This window comes from Pleuronectes platessa, chromosome 24 (assembly GCF_947347685.1).
Source record: "Pleuronectes platessa chromosome 24, fPlePla1.1, whole genome shotgun sequence".
Lineage (NCBI taxonomy): Eukaryota > Metazoa > Chordata > Actinopteri > Pleuronectiformes > Pleuronectidae > Pleuronectes > Pleuronectes platessa.
Window position 1 is genome coordinate 3068458 of NC_070649.1, and position 16132 is coordinate 3084589.

Genomic DNA, 16132 nt, shown 5'->3' on the forward strand with positions numbered 1-16132 from the left:
AGTCCCTGTGTTTCCTTTTCTCTCTCTCTCTCTCCTCGTGATGGTGACCACTTGCGTGTTTGTTCCACTGACTCTCATCACACGTTCTGTAAAACCTCACTTTGTTATTATTTCGATGGTGAATGAAATTAATAGTGAAGTTTAAATGTTCATACAGCCAGGTTGTTAAATGGAGGTCACGTGAAGAGATGGGAGCAGGCACACAGTAAAAAAGAAATGCTGTCATTTTGTATAAAAATCATTTGAAGGAGCTTTGCAGTGAATCTCTTTTCTGTTTTCTACTTTGAGATACTCGTCACTGCCCTCTTCTGTCACATTCCTCCCTGCACTATGAATGTAAGCACGCCTCGAACTGCCTCTCCGCACCACAACTGTACAACCACGCTCAGGCCTGCAACAGTGAGAAGTCCACTGCTGAGGTGCTGAGCCAGAACGGACCCTGCTCAACGCCTCATGTCATTCACAAGGCAACATCCGACTCTATGGAAGCCCATTTCTGAGAAAAGAAACCAATCTCAAGCTTTTGATTTATTACATCAAATTATCTCATAGTTTTATCAAAAAATTTGACTTATTCAGCGATGATGTGACATAATCCTGACTTCCTCCTTTCACTCATTTTAACTTAGCCTGTTACATTGTATTATCTAAGTAGAAGACCTGGTCTTATCATGGTCATATTTAAATCTTTCTTGCACTTTTCTTCATGACCTGGTGGAAATTGGCTTCTATAAGACAAAGTCACTACACACAGACAGAAACTTTGCCTTTTAAAGTGCGCAAATTGATCCTTTTGAAAATACACAGTACGTTTTGTGCAAAACAAGTTAATTTTCATATGTGAATTCAGTTCAGTTGGATGAAATCGATCCATTCTCACAATAAAATAAGAGTTCAAGGATTCCCCTCACTGAATGCACTGCCCTCTGTCTGTCTAACCAAAGCTGTGAGCCTTAACGGGCTGACTCACATTTCACACTCTTGTCTTTCTGTACAGTCCACCTCACTTTTAAATATGAATGTTTGTAAGCAGTCCTCTCCTAAAATAAAGTCTCATCTCTCTATGCAAACTTTGTCTTCTTTGCTTCCAAATGCAACAAATACTTTCAGATTTTCTTCAGGTTAAAGTCACTGTCACCTCTCACAACACATGGCTTGTCTTGTCAATGTGATCAGGAACACCTAAAGGGAATTATTTCAGATTTGGCACATAAATTCACTTGGACTCATAGATTGACATATCATATGTTGGTGGTCAAAGGTCAAAGGGCAAGGTTGCGGTGGCCTCACAAAACATATGAGAGTGATATCTCCAGACCGTCTTGAGACAACAAGGACTCTGTGGTCCAAATGACCAGACTATTTAATTAGCTTTTTTATTTACCACTTCGTTCATTTATTTAATTGTTCTCTTTTAATGGGACACTTGAAATTGAAACGGAACTCGACCGAGCCCCGGAACTGATCAGCCCCGTGTACAGACTTACCCGGACCGGGAATATGATGCACAGTGAAAACATGGCGGCCAACATAGAGCAAATTTTTCAGGATTTTATATTGAGTAAAATCAGAGAAATTGAAGACCAAAATGAAGAAAAACCGTACGTCACCGTTGTGTTTTGTGTCCGTTTGAGTGATATTTAAATATAGTTTGACAACTCGTGGAACAAACGAAGGTTTTCCGCTCTGGTTACAATACGAGCTAACGCTAGCTGTGTATTTACACATTTAAACGTCCAGATACAACGAGTCGCGTTGTTGTGAGTCAGGCTGCTGGGGTTTAAATAAAGTCCCGTTCAAAGTTATACATCAGGAGCAAAGGAATCCTGTTAAAATGATATGTTCTGTTTTGCTGGTTAGCTAGCCGACTTACATTGTACGTGAATGGTCAGTTTGCACAAACCTCCTGGCAGAGGAAGGAGTGCAGGTTTATAGATGCATGTTGTTTTAGATTCCAAAAAATCTGCATGCAACTTTGTTAATAAAGTATTTTCTCCTTGAGATCACTTGCATTGTGACTTTGTGTTGTTAGAATAAACCCTCATATAAACCCCTTATTCCCCTGAGAGGTAATCCTAGGGTTTTTAATTTCTGAATAAATAACTCTTTACAATCTGTTAAACAGATTGATGCGTAAACATATGTGAGATTTACCCAGACGTTAAATGACCTTCTTCTCAGCACAGTTCTCTGAATGAATGTCCAGCCAGGCTTCACTTTCGTGGACATGAATGGTACATTGTCTGAGCTGTGTTGGGCAGTGAGAATAACAAAGGAGGAGCTGAACTATAGCATCTCTTTCTCTGCCTCTGTGTGTCCGTCAGTGCTGGGGATAGAGCGGCTCCTTGCAGTGAAGCAGAGGCAGCAGAGAAAGCCACCACGGACAGAGAGAAACAGGACGACTTCAGGGCCAGCGGCTCACAAAAGAAACACAAGAAGCACAAAAAACACAAAAGTAAGAAGAAGAAGAGGAATCGACAGAAGGAGAGCAGCTCAGAGTCCGTGGCAGAACCGGAAGGAACGAAACAGTCAAGGTAAACCTTTGTGTATGTCAATACTCACAAAACGGGAACCCCTTATCCTGTAGCAACAACATGAGACGGGGCAATGAACAGGGATGTCTTCAATTTTCAGGAGCTGCTGGCTCCCCAGATCTTGTCCTGCTTTCTCAGCCATACCCCGAAGCTGGCCTCCTCTCTCTCTGGCCCTCTTCCTTTCTTGGAAATTCTTGCTATTTTACTATTTAATGCCTGCTTTTGAAATGTGCCTAACTCAGGTTTTATCTTTGCTTCATAGAAGAGGAACACTGACAGAGGTGAATAAGGAGGAAGGTGAGTCTGTCTGATTTAATACAGTGATTGGAAAAATACACAAATCTTTGACTTTAGTGAAAGCACCAGTGCCATCATGGAATACCGCTTCATCAAAAGCATGTGTATACATCATCTCCATGTATGCAGTGATTTATGTTATACAAAACATCTTGCACTCTACAAGCTGATGAACTGTTTGTCCAGGTGAAGAGAAGAAGAGCAAATCCAAATGCCATAAACGGCACTCTACAGGAAAGCGGAAGAAGAAGAAGCGAAAGAAGAAAGGTGAAGACAACTCGTCAGGTTCCGACTCTGAGTACGTGTCAAAGCAAAGGGATAGTAATTGTGATCAAAGGTTATCGCCAAGGCGACGAGAGGAGCTGCCTGATATCATCCCCAAACAGGTAAAAACTTCTTCTACATACTTTTCCCTAACGTTAACCCAGAGGCAAGTTTTACTCAAATATTTGTGGTGTCCATTTTTTTTTTGTTGAAGCTGACTTGGTGAACATACATTTAGAATAATGCCACATATTCATCAAGGACATTAAAGATGTCACTGCTTCCCAACAGGACAGCTCCAATAAAGGGAGAAGAGATGAGGAAAGACGTGAGAGGCGGAGTTGTCGTTCCCGTTCCTGCTCACAGTCACATTCCGATAATCATTCACATTCCTGCTCAGCAAGGATTCCCTCGCGCTCTCGGTGTGATCACCACCACCGAAGATCTAGGACTCGCTCCTTATCCAGCTCAAAGCTCCACAGGACCCGGTCCAGGTATGAAGAAAAACTGTTGAACGATTGATAGTTGAGAAGTTGATTTTGGTTCAAAGTATAACTATTTTTCAATATCCATTTTGAAATGTTTAATGTCTGCAGCTCCTCAGAAAAGAGAAAAGCTTTGAACGAACCCACACAGTCGCCTCAACTGGCCTCCAGCCCCTGTACAGGAAACCTTACAACAGAGGGGCTGGGAGAGTCGAGCACAGCCGAGCTGCTGAGCCCGGATCAGTGTGAGAAGCCAGCAGAGAAAAAAGAAACAACACAGATACTTGGTAGGACCTATTTGATGTTATTGTACGCTCAATCATTTTTGTGGATGTAAAATTCTTACTGTTTTCCCTTTTTGTGTCACAGTCTGACATTTTGAAATAACTTTGTTCAGTTGTTTTGAATTGAAAAGTAACTTATTTAACTGACACTGCAGGTTGTGGCTCATCCCAGTCCTCGCTGGACCAGTCCACAGTTACTAAGCCTGACCCGACCGCTGAGCCCGGCTTCACTCAGCTGAAAGCAGCAGAATGCCCCAGGTACCTCGCCACCGATGATAAATCAAAGGCAAAGAAGAAGAGGAAAACATCCAAATCCCCGCCGAGGAGCAAAGAGGGAAAATCCTCAAAGAGGCAGAAAAGATCCAAGTCTCCGTGTCGCAGCCACAGGAAAAGGTCCAGATCGAGGAGCCCTTCCAGGAGGACGAGATCACGGTCTAGGTAAAGAGAGCGGAGTTCTTTCTTCATCAGTACTAAATACTAAATATATTTATTATTTACTTATTATTTATATTGCTCCTAGGTCTGTTGAAATTAATTTCAGGACTCAGAATTTAATTTTTATATATATACAACATTTTTTCTATTCTTTCTTGTAATATTTGGCATCAGGCCTTGCCTACAAATACACTGCTGTCATGTTGTGTGCAGGTCGGGGGGGAGGAGGTCCAGGAGGTCACGCTCATGGTCGGCGTCACGGAGCCGGAAGAGGACTACATACAGCCAGAGGGACCGCTGGAAAAGAGAGCCGAGTCACTCCCCTGTACTCATCCTCCGCAAAGACAGGTCATCACCCACCAGGAAACACGGCAGTCCAGGCAACAGTCCTCAGCGCATCAGTGAACTGGGTCAGATGATAGAAAGTCACTTGTTTGAACACTGGATACTAACTGTTGTGACCTTTGCTGTAGCTTCCCTTCGATCAATTCATTGCACCAATAGTTGCCACTCGTGTTAAAATGATAATTGTATATTCTAGGTAAAATAAAACTGAGTGTTTTCTGTTTATTCTCCTCAGATAAGGAACAGTTGTTGGAAATCGCCAAGGCCAATGCTGCTGCTATGTGTGCCAAAGCAGGAATGCCCGTCCCTGCCAGCCTCAGGTCCACGGTGCTTCCCATGGCTCTGCCAAATATTGCCATGAATGCTGCAATGGCCAGCATGACTGCCGGTATGTATCTGATTCTTGTTTTCTTTCTGCACGACTGTTTTTCTGATTACTGCTCCACCCACTTATAGTCTATCTGCCCATTGGTCGTGTCCTCCCTGTCGACCTCTACTAAGACTTGTATACCCATTAAATGAGGATTTATTATGTTATAATATTTGTTTTCTGCTAAAACAGAGATGTTGATTCAACTTTATGGACATTTAATAGGCTGTAGTTTGTGCTGTTATTTAATTGTATCCTTTTTATTAAAAACGTATGTAACCCCTATGATCTGATGATCCTGTCTTACTGTCTCTGTCCCTCACAGCCACCATGACAGCAGCCTTGTCAAACATGGGCACTTTGTCTTCACTGCTCTCACTGCCTTCCATCACCAACAAGCCCCCCCCCACTTCAGCACAACCCAACATCACTGCTCTGGAGGAGGTGAAGAGGAAAGTGGCCAAACAGGCCAACAGCATCAGCATTAAGGAGTTTACTGATGTAAGTGCACACTGCTTGTATTACACAAGTATCATTTTATTAGTAAATTATATTTTTCATAGCATAAATGCAGATCATAGTTCTTTACATAAAACAGAACAACCAAAGCTTAAAAAAGCATGGGTCAATTTCTAGAGAAATGTAGAGTCCAATTCTTGCAATGTTAGATAAATGATAACTGGAGTTTCATTGCACTCAAAAACAATTTGAGCTGAGATATAATGTGTGACTTATTTGCTGTGTGTTTTGTAGAAATGCAAGATGATCGTGGACAGTAAAGGCGAGCTGCCGGTGGCTGTGCCTCATGTGTCGGACGAAGAGGATGATGGGAAACCGTTTGGAGGAGCAGCTCTTCGGGAGCAAAAAGCCATCAGCTTCAGCATCAATGTAACATAGAGCACATCGTCTAATATGAGTTGACACAAAAACACTAACATGAAAATGAAATATTACCTCATCGTCACATTTTGAGCACAGTCTACTATTTTCTCCTTATTGTCATGTTATTACTTCAATGTCCTGCCTCATTTTGTGCTTCTCAAACATTTGATACCGTCCAAAGAAACAAGCCCATTTTTCTGCCGTTGTTTGTTGTCACTCTGACAAACTGGGCCCTCATTTCAATCGCGGCACGACCAATGCAAAGCAGCACTCTTATTGTTTGGTGTGTTTGGTGCACTGGTGGGAGGAGATGTGCAAACAGGAAAGCAGCTCTGGTCTAATTTTTCTGTCCGAATTCATCCGAGAGAAAACCAATCGAGCCTGACCCGAATCCGACAGGCATTCTGCGTCCGAACCCAACTCGAGCCCAATACAACTGATGTAACTTGCTCTGTGTTTGGATACTAATATGCACGGTTATTGCTTATTAATTGTTAAAAACCAGCTACTTCCGGCTGCAGATTCCCAGTGCTTTGCGTTCATGTCCTGCATCTCTGTGCTGTTCAGACAACGATATGATGCTCTAGGACAATGTCGGTGTGATGAGACCAGAGATGTGAGTGGTGGCGAAAACAGATTTATGAATCACCACTCCCTCTCATTGACTGAGCCCCCCCCACCAGACCTGCTGCTTTGTATTTGTCGTTGCAGCGTAGACTCAGGCATACGTGTTTTTGTCATGATTTCTTGCAGTGTAATTTACCAAGCAGCATGATTTATTGGCTCTGTTTGAGGTGTCCTGACATATGATTTTAACACACACCTGCCAGCCAGTAAGTGCATTCCTTAAATGTAAATGTAATTAAATACAATACACCTAAATATTACGTACCTAAGCAACAGGTTAGAGAGAAAAATGAATGATGATTTTTTTTTTACCTCCAGAACACGACAGTTCGTCCAGCCGTGCGAAGCGATGCCGGCATTGCCAAGGAGTTCCCAGTGTCCTCAGGATGTCAGCATCGTAAGAAGGTCAGGAAACATGACGATGAAGTTTGTGGTCAAAGGTCATGGTGACCTCATATGAGTCTGGAAGAATCATGTAGACTTAAACTGTTCTGGTTGGAGAACTCATACAACTATAGGACATTGATTCGAGTTCCTCTCTCTAATGTGCTGGTCCCCACATGGTTGAGAACCTCCAAACTGGCTCCTTTTATTTGATTATTTCTGTGGTAATACCAGTTTGTGGAAGCCTTGTAACTAATTCAATTTGTTTCACTGTCCAGGAGGGCGAGGCCATGGGCGCCTATGGAGAATGGGTTCCAGTCGACAAAGCAGCAGAGAAAGCTGCGGCTGCAGCCAGAAAGGCCTCGAGCGCAGTTCACACAGCCACTTCATCATCGGGTGAAACCGCGGCGGCAGGTTCGCCAGAGGCTGGAGAACAACCAGCACCTGGGCCCGTTAATGACAACGTGTTTCCGGACCCCGTGATGCAGGTAAAGAGTGCAGGTGTATTGTGCATATTGAATTTAATGGAAAATTCATTTTGGCTTTAAAAAAATGCTTCTCTTCTCCCCTTCATCTCTTTCTCTCCTCTGTTCTCCCTCCCTCCCTCCCTTTCTGCAGCCTGTAGATATCTCTCAGGCTGTAACCGAGAGAATCAAAGCTCAGAGGCGTTTGGCTGAGAACCCGTATGACGTCAATGCCATCTGTATGCTCAGCAGGGCGCAGGAGCAGGTAGGAAACACCTTCTGCATCACAACTGTGCAGGCTTTGAAATCTTAACCTAAATGGACGACGCTTCAGATTTAGATCAATAAAAACACATCTTCCCCATTTTGTGTGTTAGACATAAAATATTTATTAGTTATTTTGTGTGCACTGTATGATGACATGTTTCCACAGTGTCTTCTTCATTAGACTGTTGGATCGTGTAGATTCTCTGATCTATTGGAAATGTCTTGTTTTCATAGGTAGATGCTTGGGCCCAATCTAACACCGTCCCTGGTCTCTTCACTGGTTCCACTGGAGCCCAAGTTCTGAGCTCTGAGGAGCTGTCCACCGGTGGACCACAAGCATGGCTGAAGAAGGTTAGACACACCCACACAACATACACTCCACTGTGTTTGTAATGGGCTATTTCTCCCTTATTTCCGCTAAATATCATCAGTCACTTCTTGTCACTGTCCTCTCTCTTTTCCTCGTCCTCTTTACTCTTCTCTAACTGTGTTTTTTTGTCTCTCAGGACCAGTTCCTCAGGGCGGCCCCAGTATCAGGGGGTGTCGGGGAGTTCCTGATGAGGAAGATGGGCTGGAGGACGGGGGAGGGCCTAGGGAGGAACCGCGAGGGCACTGTGGAGCCAATCATTATTGACTTTAAGATCGACCGCAAAGGTATGACGGCACAAAATACTATATACATATACACAGTGCCTTGCATAAGTATTCACCCCCCTTGGACTTTTTCTCATTATGTACTGTTACTAACTGGAATTCAAATAGAATTAAATAAACTTTTTCCCGTTTGATCAACAAAACATGCATAGTACTTTGGAGGTGCAAAATAAATTTTATTGTGACACAAACAATAATGAGAACAAAAAAGTTGACATCTGTTGGGTGCATAAGTATTCACCCCCCTGTGTCAATACTTGGTAGAACCCCCTTTCGCTGCAATTACAGCTGCAAGTCTTTTGGGGTATGTCTCTACCAGCTTTGCACATCTAGAGATGGAAAGGTTTGTCCATTCTTCTTGGCAAAAAAGATGAAGCTCAGTCAGATTGGATGGAGACCGTCTGTGAACCGCAATCTTCAAGTCTTGCCATAGATTCTCTATTGGATTGAGGTCTGGGCTTTGACTGGGCCATTTTAAGACATTAACATTCTTTAATCCAAACCATTCCTCAGTAGCTCTGGCTGTATGTTTAGGGTCATTGTCCTGCTGGAAGATGAACCTCCGCCCCAGTCTCAAGTCTTTTGCAGACTGCATCAGATTTTCTTCAAGGATTTCCCTGTATTTGGCTCCATCCATCTTTCCCTCTATTCTGACCAGTTTCCCTGTACCTGCTGAAGAGAAGCATCCCCACAGCATGATGCTACCACCACCATGTTTCACTGTTGGGATGGTGTGCTCAGGGTGATGGGCAGTGTCTCCCACATGGCTTCTGGCAAACTCCAAACGGGATTTTTTATGGATCCCTTTCAACAATGGCTTTCTTCTTGCCACTCTTCCATAAAGGCCAGATTTGTGGAGTAGACGACTAATATTTGTCCTGTGGACAGATTCTCCCACCTCAGCTGTGGATCTCTGCAACTCCCCCAGAGTAACCATGGGCCTCCTGGTTGCTTCTCTGATTAATTTTCTCCTTGTCCGACTCTTCAGTTTGGGCGGACGGCCTCCTCTTGGTAGGTTTGCGGTTGTGCCATATTCTTTCCATTTTCTTATGATGGATTTGATGGTGCTCAGAGAGATGTTCAAAGCTCTGGATATTTTTTTATAACCTAACCCTGCTTCATATTTCTCCACAACTTTATCCCTGACCTGTTTGGTGAGCTCCTTGGTCTTCATGATGCTGTTTGTTCAGTAATGATCTCCAACAAACTCTGAGTCCGTCACAGAACAGGTGTATTTATACTGAGATTAAATTGCAGACAGGTGGACCCTATTTACTAATTATGTGACTTGCAAATGTGACTTGTGAATGCAATTGGTCGCACCAGATCTTTGTTAGGGGTTTCACAGTAAAGGGGGTGAATACATATGCACTCAACACTTTTCAGATTTTTATTTGTAAATAATTGTGAAATCCATGTAATATTTCCCCCCACTTCCAAATGATGCACTGTTTTGTGTTGGTCCATTACATAAACTCACGATGAAATAAATTGTAATCTGTGGTTATACCATGACAAAATGTAGAAAAGTCCAAAGGGGGTGGATACTTATGCAAGGCACTGTATATATTGATATTGCTCTTCTCCTTTATTAATTTAGAAATGTATTTATCATCGACACACACACAGACATCTGAAGGTTGTGTTTGCAGCACCATCTCCTGGGGAAAGGCTGTAACTGCAACGCAGCTAATGGTGTCATGATTTCTTTGCATTGCAGGACTAGTTGCCGAAGGAGAGAAGCCACAGAAGCAGACAGGAGGACTGGTGGTTACTAAAGATCTAATGGGTAACAGACACACAGCAAACACAGTGAAAATGATGCTGTAAACAACAATGTTTGAATATTCAGTCAGTTCAACTGCTTCAGACTTTTTTAACTCTGCTCTGTTATGTGTGTGTGTGTGTGTGTGTGTGTGTGTGTGTGCAGGGAAGCACCCAGTGTCTGCTCTCATCGAGTTGTGCAACAAGCAACGGATAATGCAGCCAGACTTTGTCATGGTTCACCACAGCGGCCCTGACCACCGCAAGAACTTCCTCTTCAAGGTGGGTTTTCTTGATTCATCTCACATCTTTTCATTCGCTGGTTACATATTCGACCTTTGAGAATTTCGTCCACACTGTTACAAGCTGCTGCATCTTTTCATCTCAGTTTGATCATAAGAGATGAGAGGAAATTCACAAAGATTCAGATTTGTCTGCAGCTCAGGGAGGCTCAGGGAGCCTCTACACAGTGATGCTCTTAGCTAAATGCAAATGTTCACACTTCGAATGAAATGTTTCCCATTTCAAAAGAGCAACAGCAACATATTTAATATATAATGAAGGAGGTTTGCCTCTCTTCCTTCTTCTCTGTGTCCCGGTTCCCGTTCACATGCTGCTCCTTGTTGTCTCTTCTGATGGGCACACTCTGACATTCTGACATGTGTTGTTTCCAGGTGACAGTGAATGGCGTGGACCACCAGCCGCAGACAGCTAGCCCCAACAAGAAACACGCCAAGGCCATGGCAGCTACAGTCGCCTTACAGGCTCTGGGAGAGGTAATACTCAAACACTGGGCAGATAATCAGAACAGCACAACATAGATGGCAATATAAACTTTACTTTACCTGTATTACATATTTCATGTAGTCGGTTCCATACAGCCAAGCATTAATTCAGTACATATATTATTTACATCAAGTTCATTAGTGCTATCCTCATCTTTCAATTAAAAAAACATTTTAGAAAGACCCTCAGTGGAGCAGATACCTCCACCAAAGACAATCTCCTTATTAAACTACATTTACAATCATTAGATCCAGAAAAAAATCACATTCATTCTTTTTTGTTCCTAGGTTCCTGTTGATGGACCGGGACTCTACACTGGCCCTGTTTTCACTGCTGCTTCTACTGGCCCCCTCTTCTCTACATAGACAGACACACACACGCACACACACACACACACATACACACACACACACAACTGGACCTGAGTGTTACACACTTCAACTGTTGAACTATACTCAGAGAGTTGTTTCTGAATATAGGGACCAATTTTATACCTGCAAAACCACACATCTCTTATTTTTAAACCGTCATAATGTTTATGACAGGGTGGCAAACTTATTTTTGTCGAGTTGTTAGTGTTTATGATCTCATGTTTAAAGTGTATGGCATGTATTTATGTATCTATGTACGTATGATGATATTTGTAAAATCGTAGCATTTCAAACTAATATATATTAGCTCACCGTTACTTTAGTCTCACACTAGACCGGACACGCGTGTCTCTGCGGTAGATTTGCTGTTGGACACAGCAGAGCAGATCTTAGTCGGGCTGTGAAATGAAACCTGTACATGACTGGGTCTTGTTGGTTAGAAAAGCTTATTCTGTTGTTCCTGTAGTAATGTCCGTGGCCTGGCGTCCTTTTAACGAAAGGTTTCTCTAGACGCTGATAAGCTGACATTATGAAAATGTGTAAACACAAAATAAAGATTATATTTAAGTTATGTCTTAGGAGAATCCATGTCATGTTTCATGGTGACGATGCCTGTTGAATGTGAGTGAAGCGATCTCAGGGTTTCCTGAATTAAACTCCACAGCTGATAATCTTTTGTTGATGTGTTTTTAACTTTGGGATTTTACACAATTACGAGACAATAACATCCGTGTTGTAGAAAAATACTTAGTGCTCGTCATCCTCACTTCATCACTGGTGAAAGGAATCAATGGATTTACACTACTAAGATTTATGTAAATAACACTAAGTAATAAGGTTGTATTCTTCTATGGGAAAAAGCAAATATCAGGAGTCGGTTCATCGGTCTACTACACAGGAAACTGAAAAAAACTTCAGCTTATTTTTTGACCACTCACAGCTCTATTATAAAATTAAACTCGGTGTGCAAGTTCAGGAGATACCACAAGATGGCGCCAGTGAGTCAAATCAAGGTCAAAGGCTTCATCATTTGATTTATGAGCAGAGTTGAGATCTTCCTGCAGGTGCTTTCAGGATTGTTAACGACATAATGTAGGAGCCACATTTCTAAACTCTTCTATTAGATCGCTCTTCTACCTTCTTTGTGTGATAACATCTTGTGACACCGACATCAGGTCCTTGCACTGAATAAAAAAGTGGATAGAAAGTAATATACTGGCAATATGTCATGTTTTGGATTTTCCATGTACTAACTGTAAAAATCATTACCTTATGCAGTTTCATAAATTCATTTTTCAACAGGGTGGACATGTCTGCAAAGAGGAATATCACACCTTTCGGTTCTTGGGCCCTAATTCCCTTTTTCAGCTTCATCGCGTCCTTTCAAACTGGCTCCTCCATATTTTCTATTACACTCATGTATAAAAAAAAAATTCTCCTGCAGCCTGGCAGATCCCTTGGTTATTATTTACTGTCAGATGTGCAGCCATATTTCCCACCATTCCCAGCTATTAAACATTCTAATCCGATGTCAATCTGCTGCTCTCCATCTGCTGTTAGTAATTGGTCTGGACCGGTCTGCACAGAGGTGGCTGCTGGGAAGTGTGAGTCTCTTCTTGTGCACATGTATATGAATGCATGCAAATATAATAAGTAGGTTTACTTAACTCCCTTTTCTAAGGCAAGAAGTCACAGCACAGCTACTGGACGTGTCTAACAAGCAAGTCAGAGGGTCGGCTGTGGCCACCGGACAGTTCGCCTTGTGTTCAGACACTTTACAGGGTTCTTTTGTGTGGTTTTTCCTTTTACAAAATGGAGGGATGCCAGGCCTCCTTGTTGGTGTGGTAATTCTTGAAGTGCTGCGACTCAAACACAGTTTGGCCAGTCTGTTTCTAGCTTTACGGTTTGTGCATTGGCTGTTTCGAGTGAACAAACATTTAGCAGCATCTAATTTGGCTCTGTTGTAATTATTGTGAAGTCAAGTCAAGTTTTACTGCTTTCTCTAGAATCTGTATTTCATTTTAGAAACTGATTTGATTCCCGGTGGATTCCAGTCAAATGATGTGAATCAGAAAACGGAAGCTGACACGAGCACCTGAGGTAGTTCTCATTAACCTGCATTCATTCAGAGAGGAAATCTACTGAACTGAAACTGGGGTATAATGAGTTTTGGTGGAAATGTTCACGTTGAGGTTCACACCAATCAAACACCAACAAGCAGGTTGTCACTCAGCAGTAATTACAGCCATGATAGTCACATGGGTGCTCAGAGGAATTTGAGGTAAAAGCATTGAAAGTAAATATGAAGATATGTCAGCTCCAAATTTGAATTTGATTTGGATTTGAAAAGTGTCTCGAGAAAAAGTGAGGAAAGGTTCATGACTCTGCTTGAAATAGGTGATTTATGTGTTTCAGTAACAACACACACACACAGGCCCTTTCCAAATCAATGCATTCCTCCCACACAGTGGCCGAGGCTGTCCATCACCTGATTACCTCCAGGGGAGGGAGAGATTAAGGGGTGCGAACACTCTTAAAAAAAAAAGCACAGCTCCTAGACACATTGATTACAATCAGAGAAGAGCTGCAGAGTGGAGGGAAGTGTCTGTGGTGGAGAGACAAGGAACAAAGTGTGTGTACTGTAAAAACAAAGCTGCTCTGGGGAATCACAGCCTGAACTGCTGCTGCTGCTGCTGTGGTTGAACATTGAGTGTGCGCTGCTTGTGCAAGCGCTTAACTTCATCTCTCCCTCACTACAACCATGAAATCTTCCCCACATAACTTGCTGCTGCTAAATTAGCAATTAATCTCCAATAATTAGAGCATCCTTCCGCTGCTAAAATGAATTCAACTGAAAATCAATCACACGCTCTTTGGCCTCCAGGCAGACGCAGCAGAGAGACACAAGGTCTGTAACGAAAAAATAATACCTGCAACCTTTTGTGGCTCAGTCAAGTGGATCATAGTCTCTTTTTAATACTAGGGATTCAGCAGAGAATACGTTAAAGGTATTTCATAGTCATTGAAGTAATTCCGCTTTAGGTGGACACTGAAACCTCCAGTGAGCTGGAAATGTTCGGCAGTTAATGCTTCACTTGTTTTTTTGCCAAGAGTTAGATAAGTAAATAGACTACATTCATTAAAGTGTTAAGCATGAAGCGACTGCCAGCAGCTTGGTATATCATGAAGCCTGGAAGCAACATCCAAATCTCAAAATTAGCATTTGTCCACTAACACAATGTCCACTAACACATCATCTCTCATTTGTTGAATCCATAATCAAAATGCAATGTGAAAATCACCAAGTGACCAAGTGAGCCAGTTGACTCTCGAAGGACTGAAGCTTTCAACTGTCTCATCAGACTGTTTGACTTCATAAATTCACTGGGTCCCATAAGAATTGAACCGACAACCCTAAGTCTACAAGTCCATCCTCTAACAGACTGAGCTATTTGACCAGAGACACACAAGTCTCTTTCTTTGGGTCCTCAAGTCCAACTCACTGACACTCAGTGAAATTTTGAAGTTATTCACATGAAAGACTTGAGAACCCAAAGAAAGAGCCTTGTGTGTCTCTGGTCAAGTAGCTCAGCTTCTTAGAAGATGAAATCTCATAAGAATCAAGCCCACGACTTCAGACTGCTTAGTCCGTCCTCTATAAGACTGAGCAGCTTGGTCAGGAAAAAGAACGTCCTGGGTCCAAAGCTCATTTTACTAGTTTTCTCAAGAGAAAATGCACTAAACATATAGAACATCCGTTACTGTCATTCCATTGTCCTTCTGTAGTATAGAGGAAAGGCCACAGGTCTCGATAGCAGAATGTTCTTGGTTCAAAACCTGCTGAGGTTAGTTTTAAGTTCTCTTGTGATAATGCACTATAGATGAAGAACGTCTGATAAAAGTTATCCATTGTCCTTATGTAGTGTTGAGGAAAGGCTACAGGTCTTCGAACCAGAAGGTTCTTGGTTCAAGTCTGACCAGAGACAATTTACATTCTCCCATTCAAATCCAATCTGGGGCAATTTTGTATTGTTAACATGTTACAAATAAACAGGACAAATAGAACATCTGTTAACAGCACTAAAGGAGACCTCCGCTAGCCTGGTGGAGATGCTGTGGGACTTGGCTCCTGAAGGCTCTTGGTTCAAATCTGACCAGAGCCACCTTGGCTTTGGCTTTGGCTTTGGAACAGGGTGTAGGGGAACAGGTGGAGGTTGAATAGTAGCATGAAAGAGCCCATGCAGTGCAGAGCACAGAGACTGGGTGTGTCTGGCCAGAACCAGGCTCTCCAGAATAGTTGCCTTCTTCCGTGCAAAGCACGGAAGAAGGCAACTATTCAACTACCCCAAAAGCATTCTCTCATGCAAAGCATGGGAGAATGCTTTGCATGATATGTATATATATACATTTTAGTATTGTGCAGAGTGTAATAAAAAAAGAGTTTTTTTAACTAACTGTTCATTTTCATTCAGTCTTTTTTTGTTGCATGGAGCATGTGAGAATGGAAAACTGTCTAATGTGAGATTTGAACCAAGAACCTTCTGGCCCAAAGAGCTTTAGCATTACCTCCACACTACAGAAGGACAATGAAATAGCTTTAAAGGATGTTCTATATGTAGAGTAGAATTTTCACAAGAGATCTTAAAGCTAACTATATCAGGATTTGAACCAAGAACCTTCTGCCATCAAGACCTGTAGCCTTTCCTCTACACCACAGAAGGATGATGGTTTTATTTTAACGGATGTTCTATATGAATAGTGCATTTTCACAAGAGAACTTAAAGCTAAACTCAACAGGTTTTGAACCAAGAATCTTCTGCTATCAAGACCTATTGCCTTGCCCCTACACTACAGGAGGATAGTATCTGACTGGTAGCTCAGTCAGATGACAGTAGTCTAGTGATTCTGGAGCTGTGAGT

General features: G+C 42.4%; 1 protein-coding gene across 1 annotated transcript; it reads left to right on the top strand.

The window, feature by feature from the left end:
* The first annotated feature begins 1481 nt into the window (after positions 1–1481).
* Positions 1482–11889, top strand: LOC128431221 (protein SON). The gene is made up of 20 exons (XM_053417479.1): positions 1482–1601; positions 2325–2534; positions 2797–2831; positions 3018–3217; positions 3387–3589; positions 3692–3867; positions 4020–4302; positions 4513–4709; positions 4880–5032; positions 5340–5515; positions 5768–5902; positions 6842–6928; positions 7186–7395; positions 7526–7636; positions 7873–7989; positions 8145–8292; positions 10013–10081; positions 10223–10338; positions 10731–10832; positions 11130–11889. The coding sequence occupies exons 1-20, from the start codon at positions 1501–1503 to the stop codon at positions 11205–11207; spliced, it is 2907 nt and encodes a 968-aa protein (XP_053273454.1). The 5' UTR covers positions 1482–1500; the 3' UTR covers positions 11208–11889.
* The last annotated feature ends 4243 nt before the right edge of the window (positions 11890–16132 follow it).

What these genes read in the sequence shown, in the direction of transcription:
- LOC128431221 (XM_053417479.1), top strand. Translation starts at nt 1,501, where the DNA reads ATGATGCACAGTGAAAACATGGCGGCCAACATAGAGCAAATTTTTCAG. An exon ending in GAAGGAACGAAACAGTCAAG is followed by an intron (nt 2,535 to 2,796) that starts GTAAACCTTTGT and finishes TTTGCTTCATAG; the next exon opens with AAGAGGAACACTGACAGAGG. An exon ending in GCATTAAGGAGTTTACTGAT is followed by an intron (nt 5,516 to 5,767) that starts GTAAGTGCACAC and finishes TGTGTTTTGTAG; the next exon opens with AAATGCAAGATGATCGTGGA.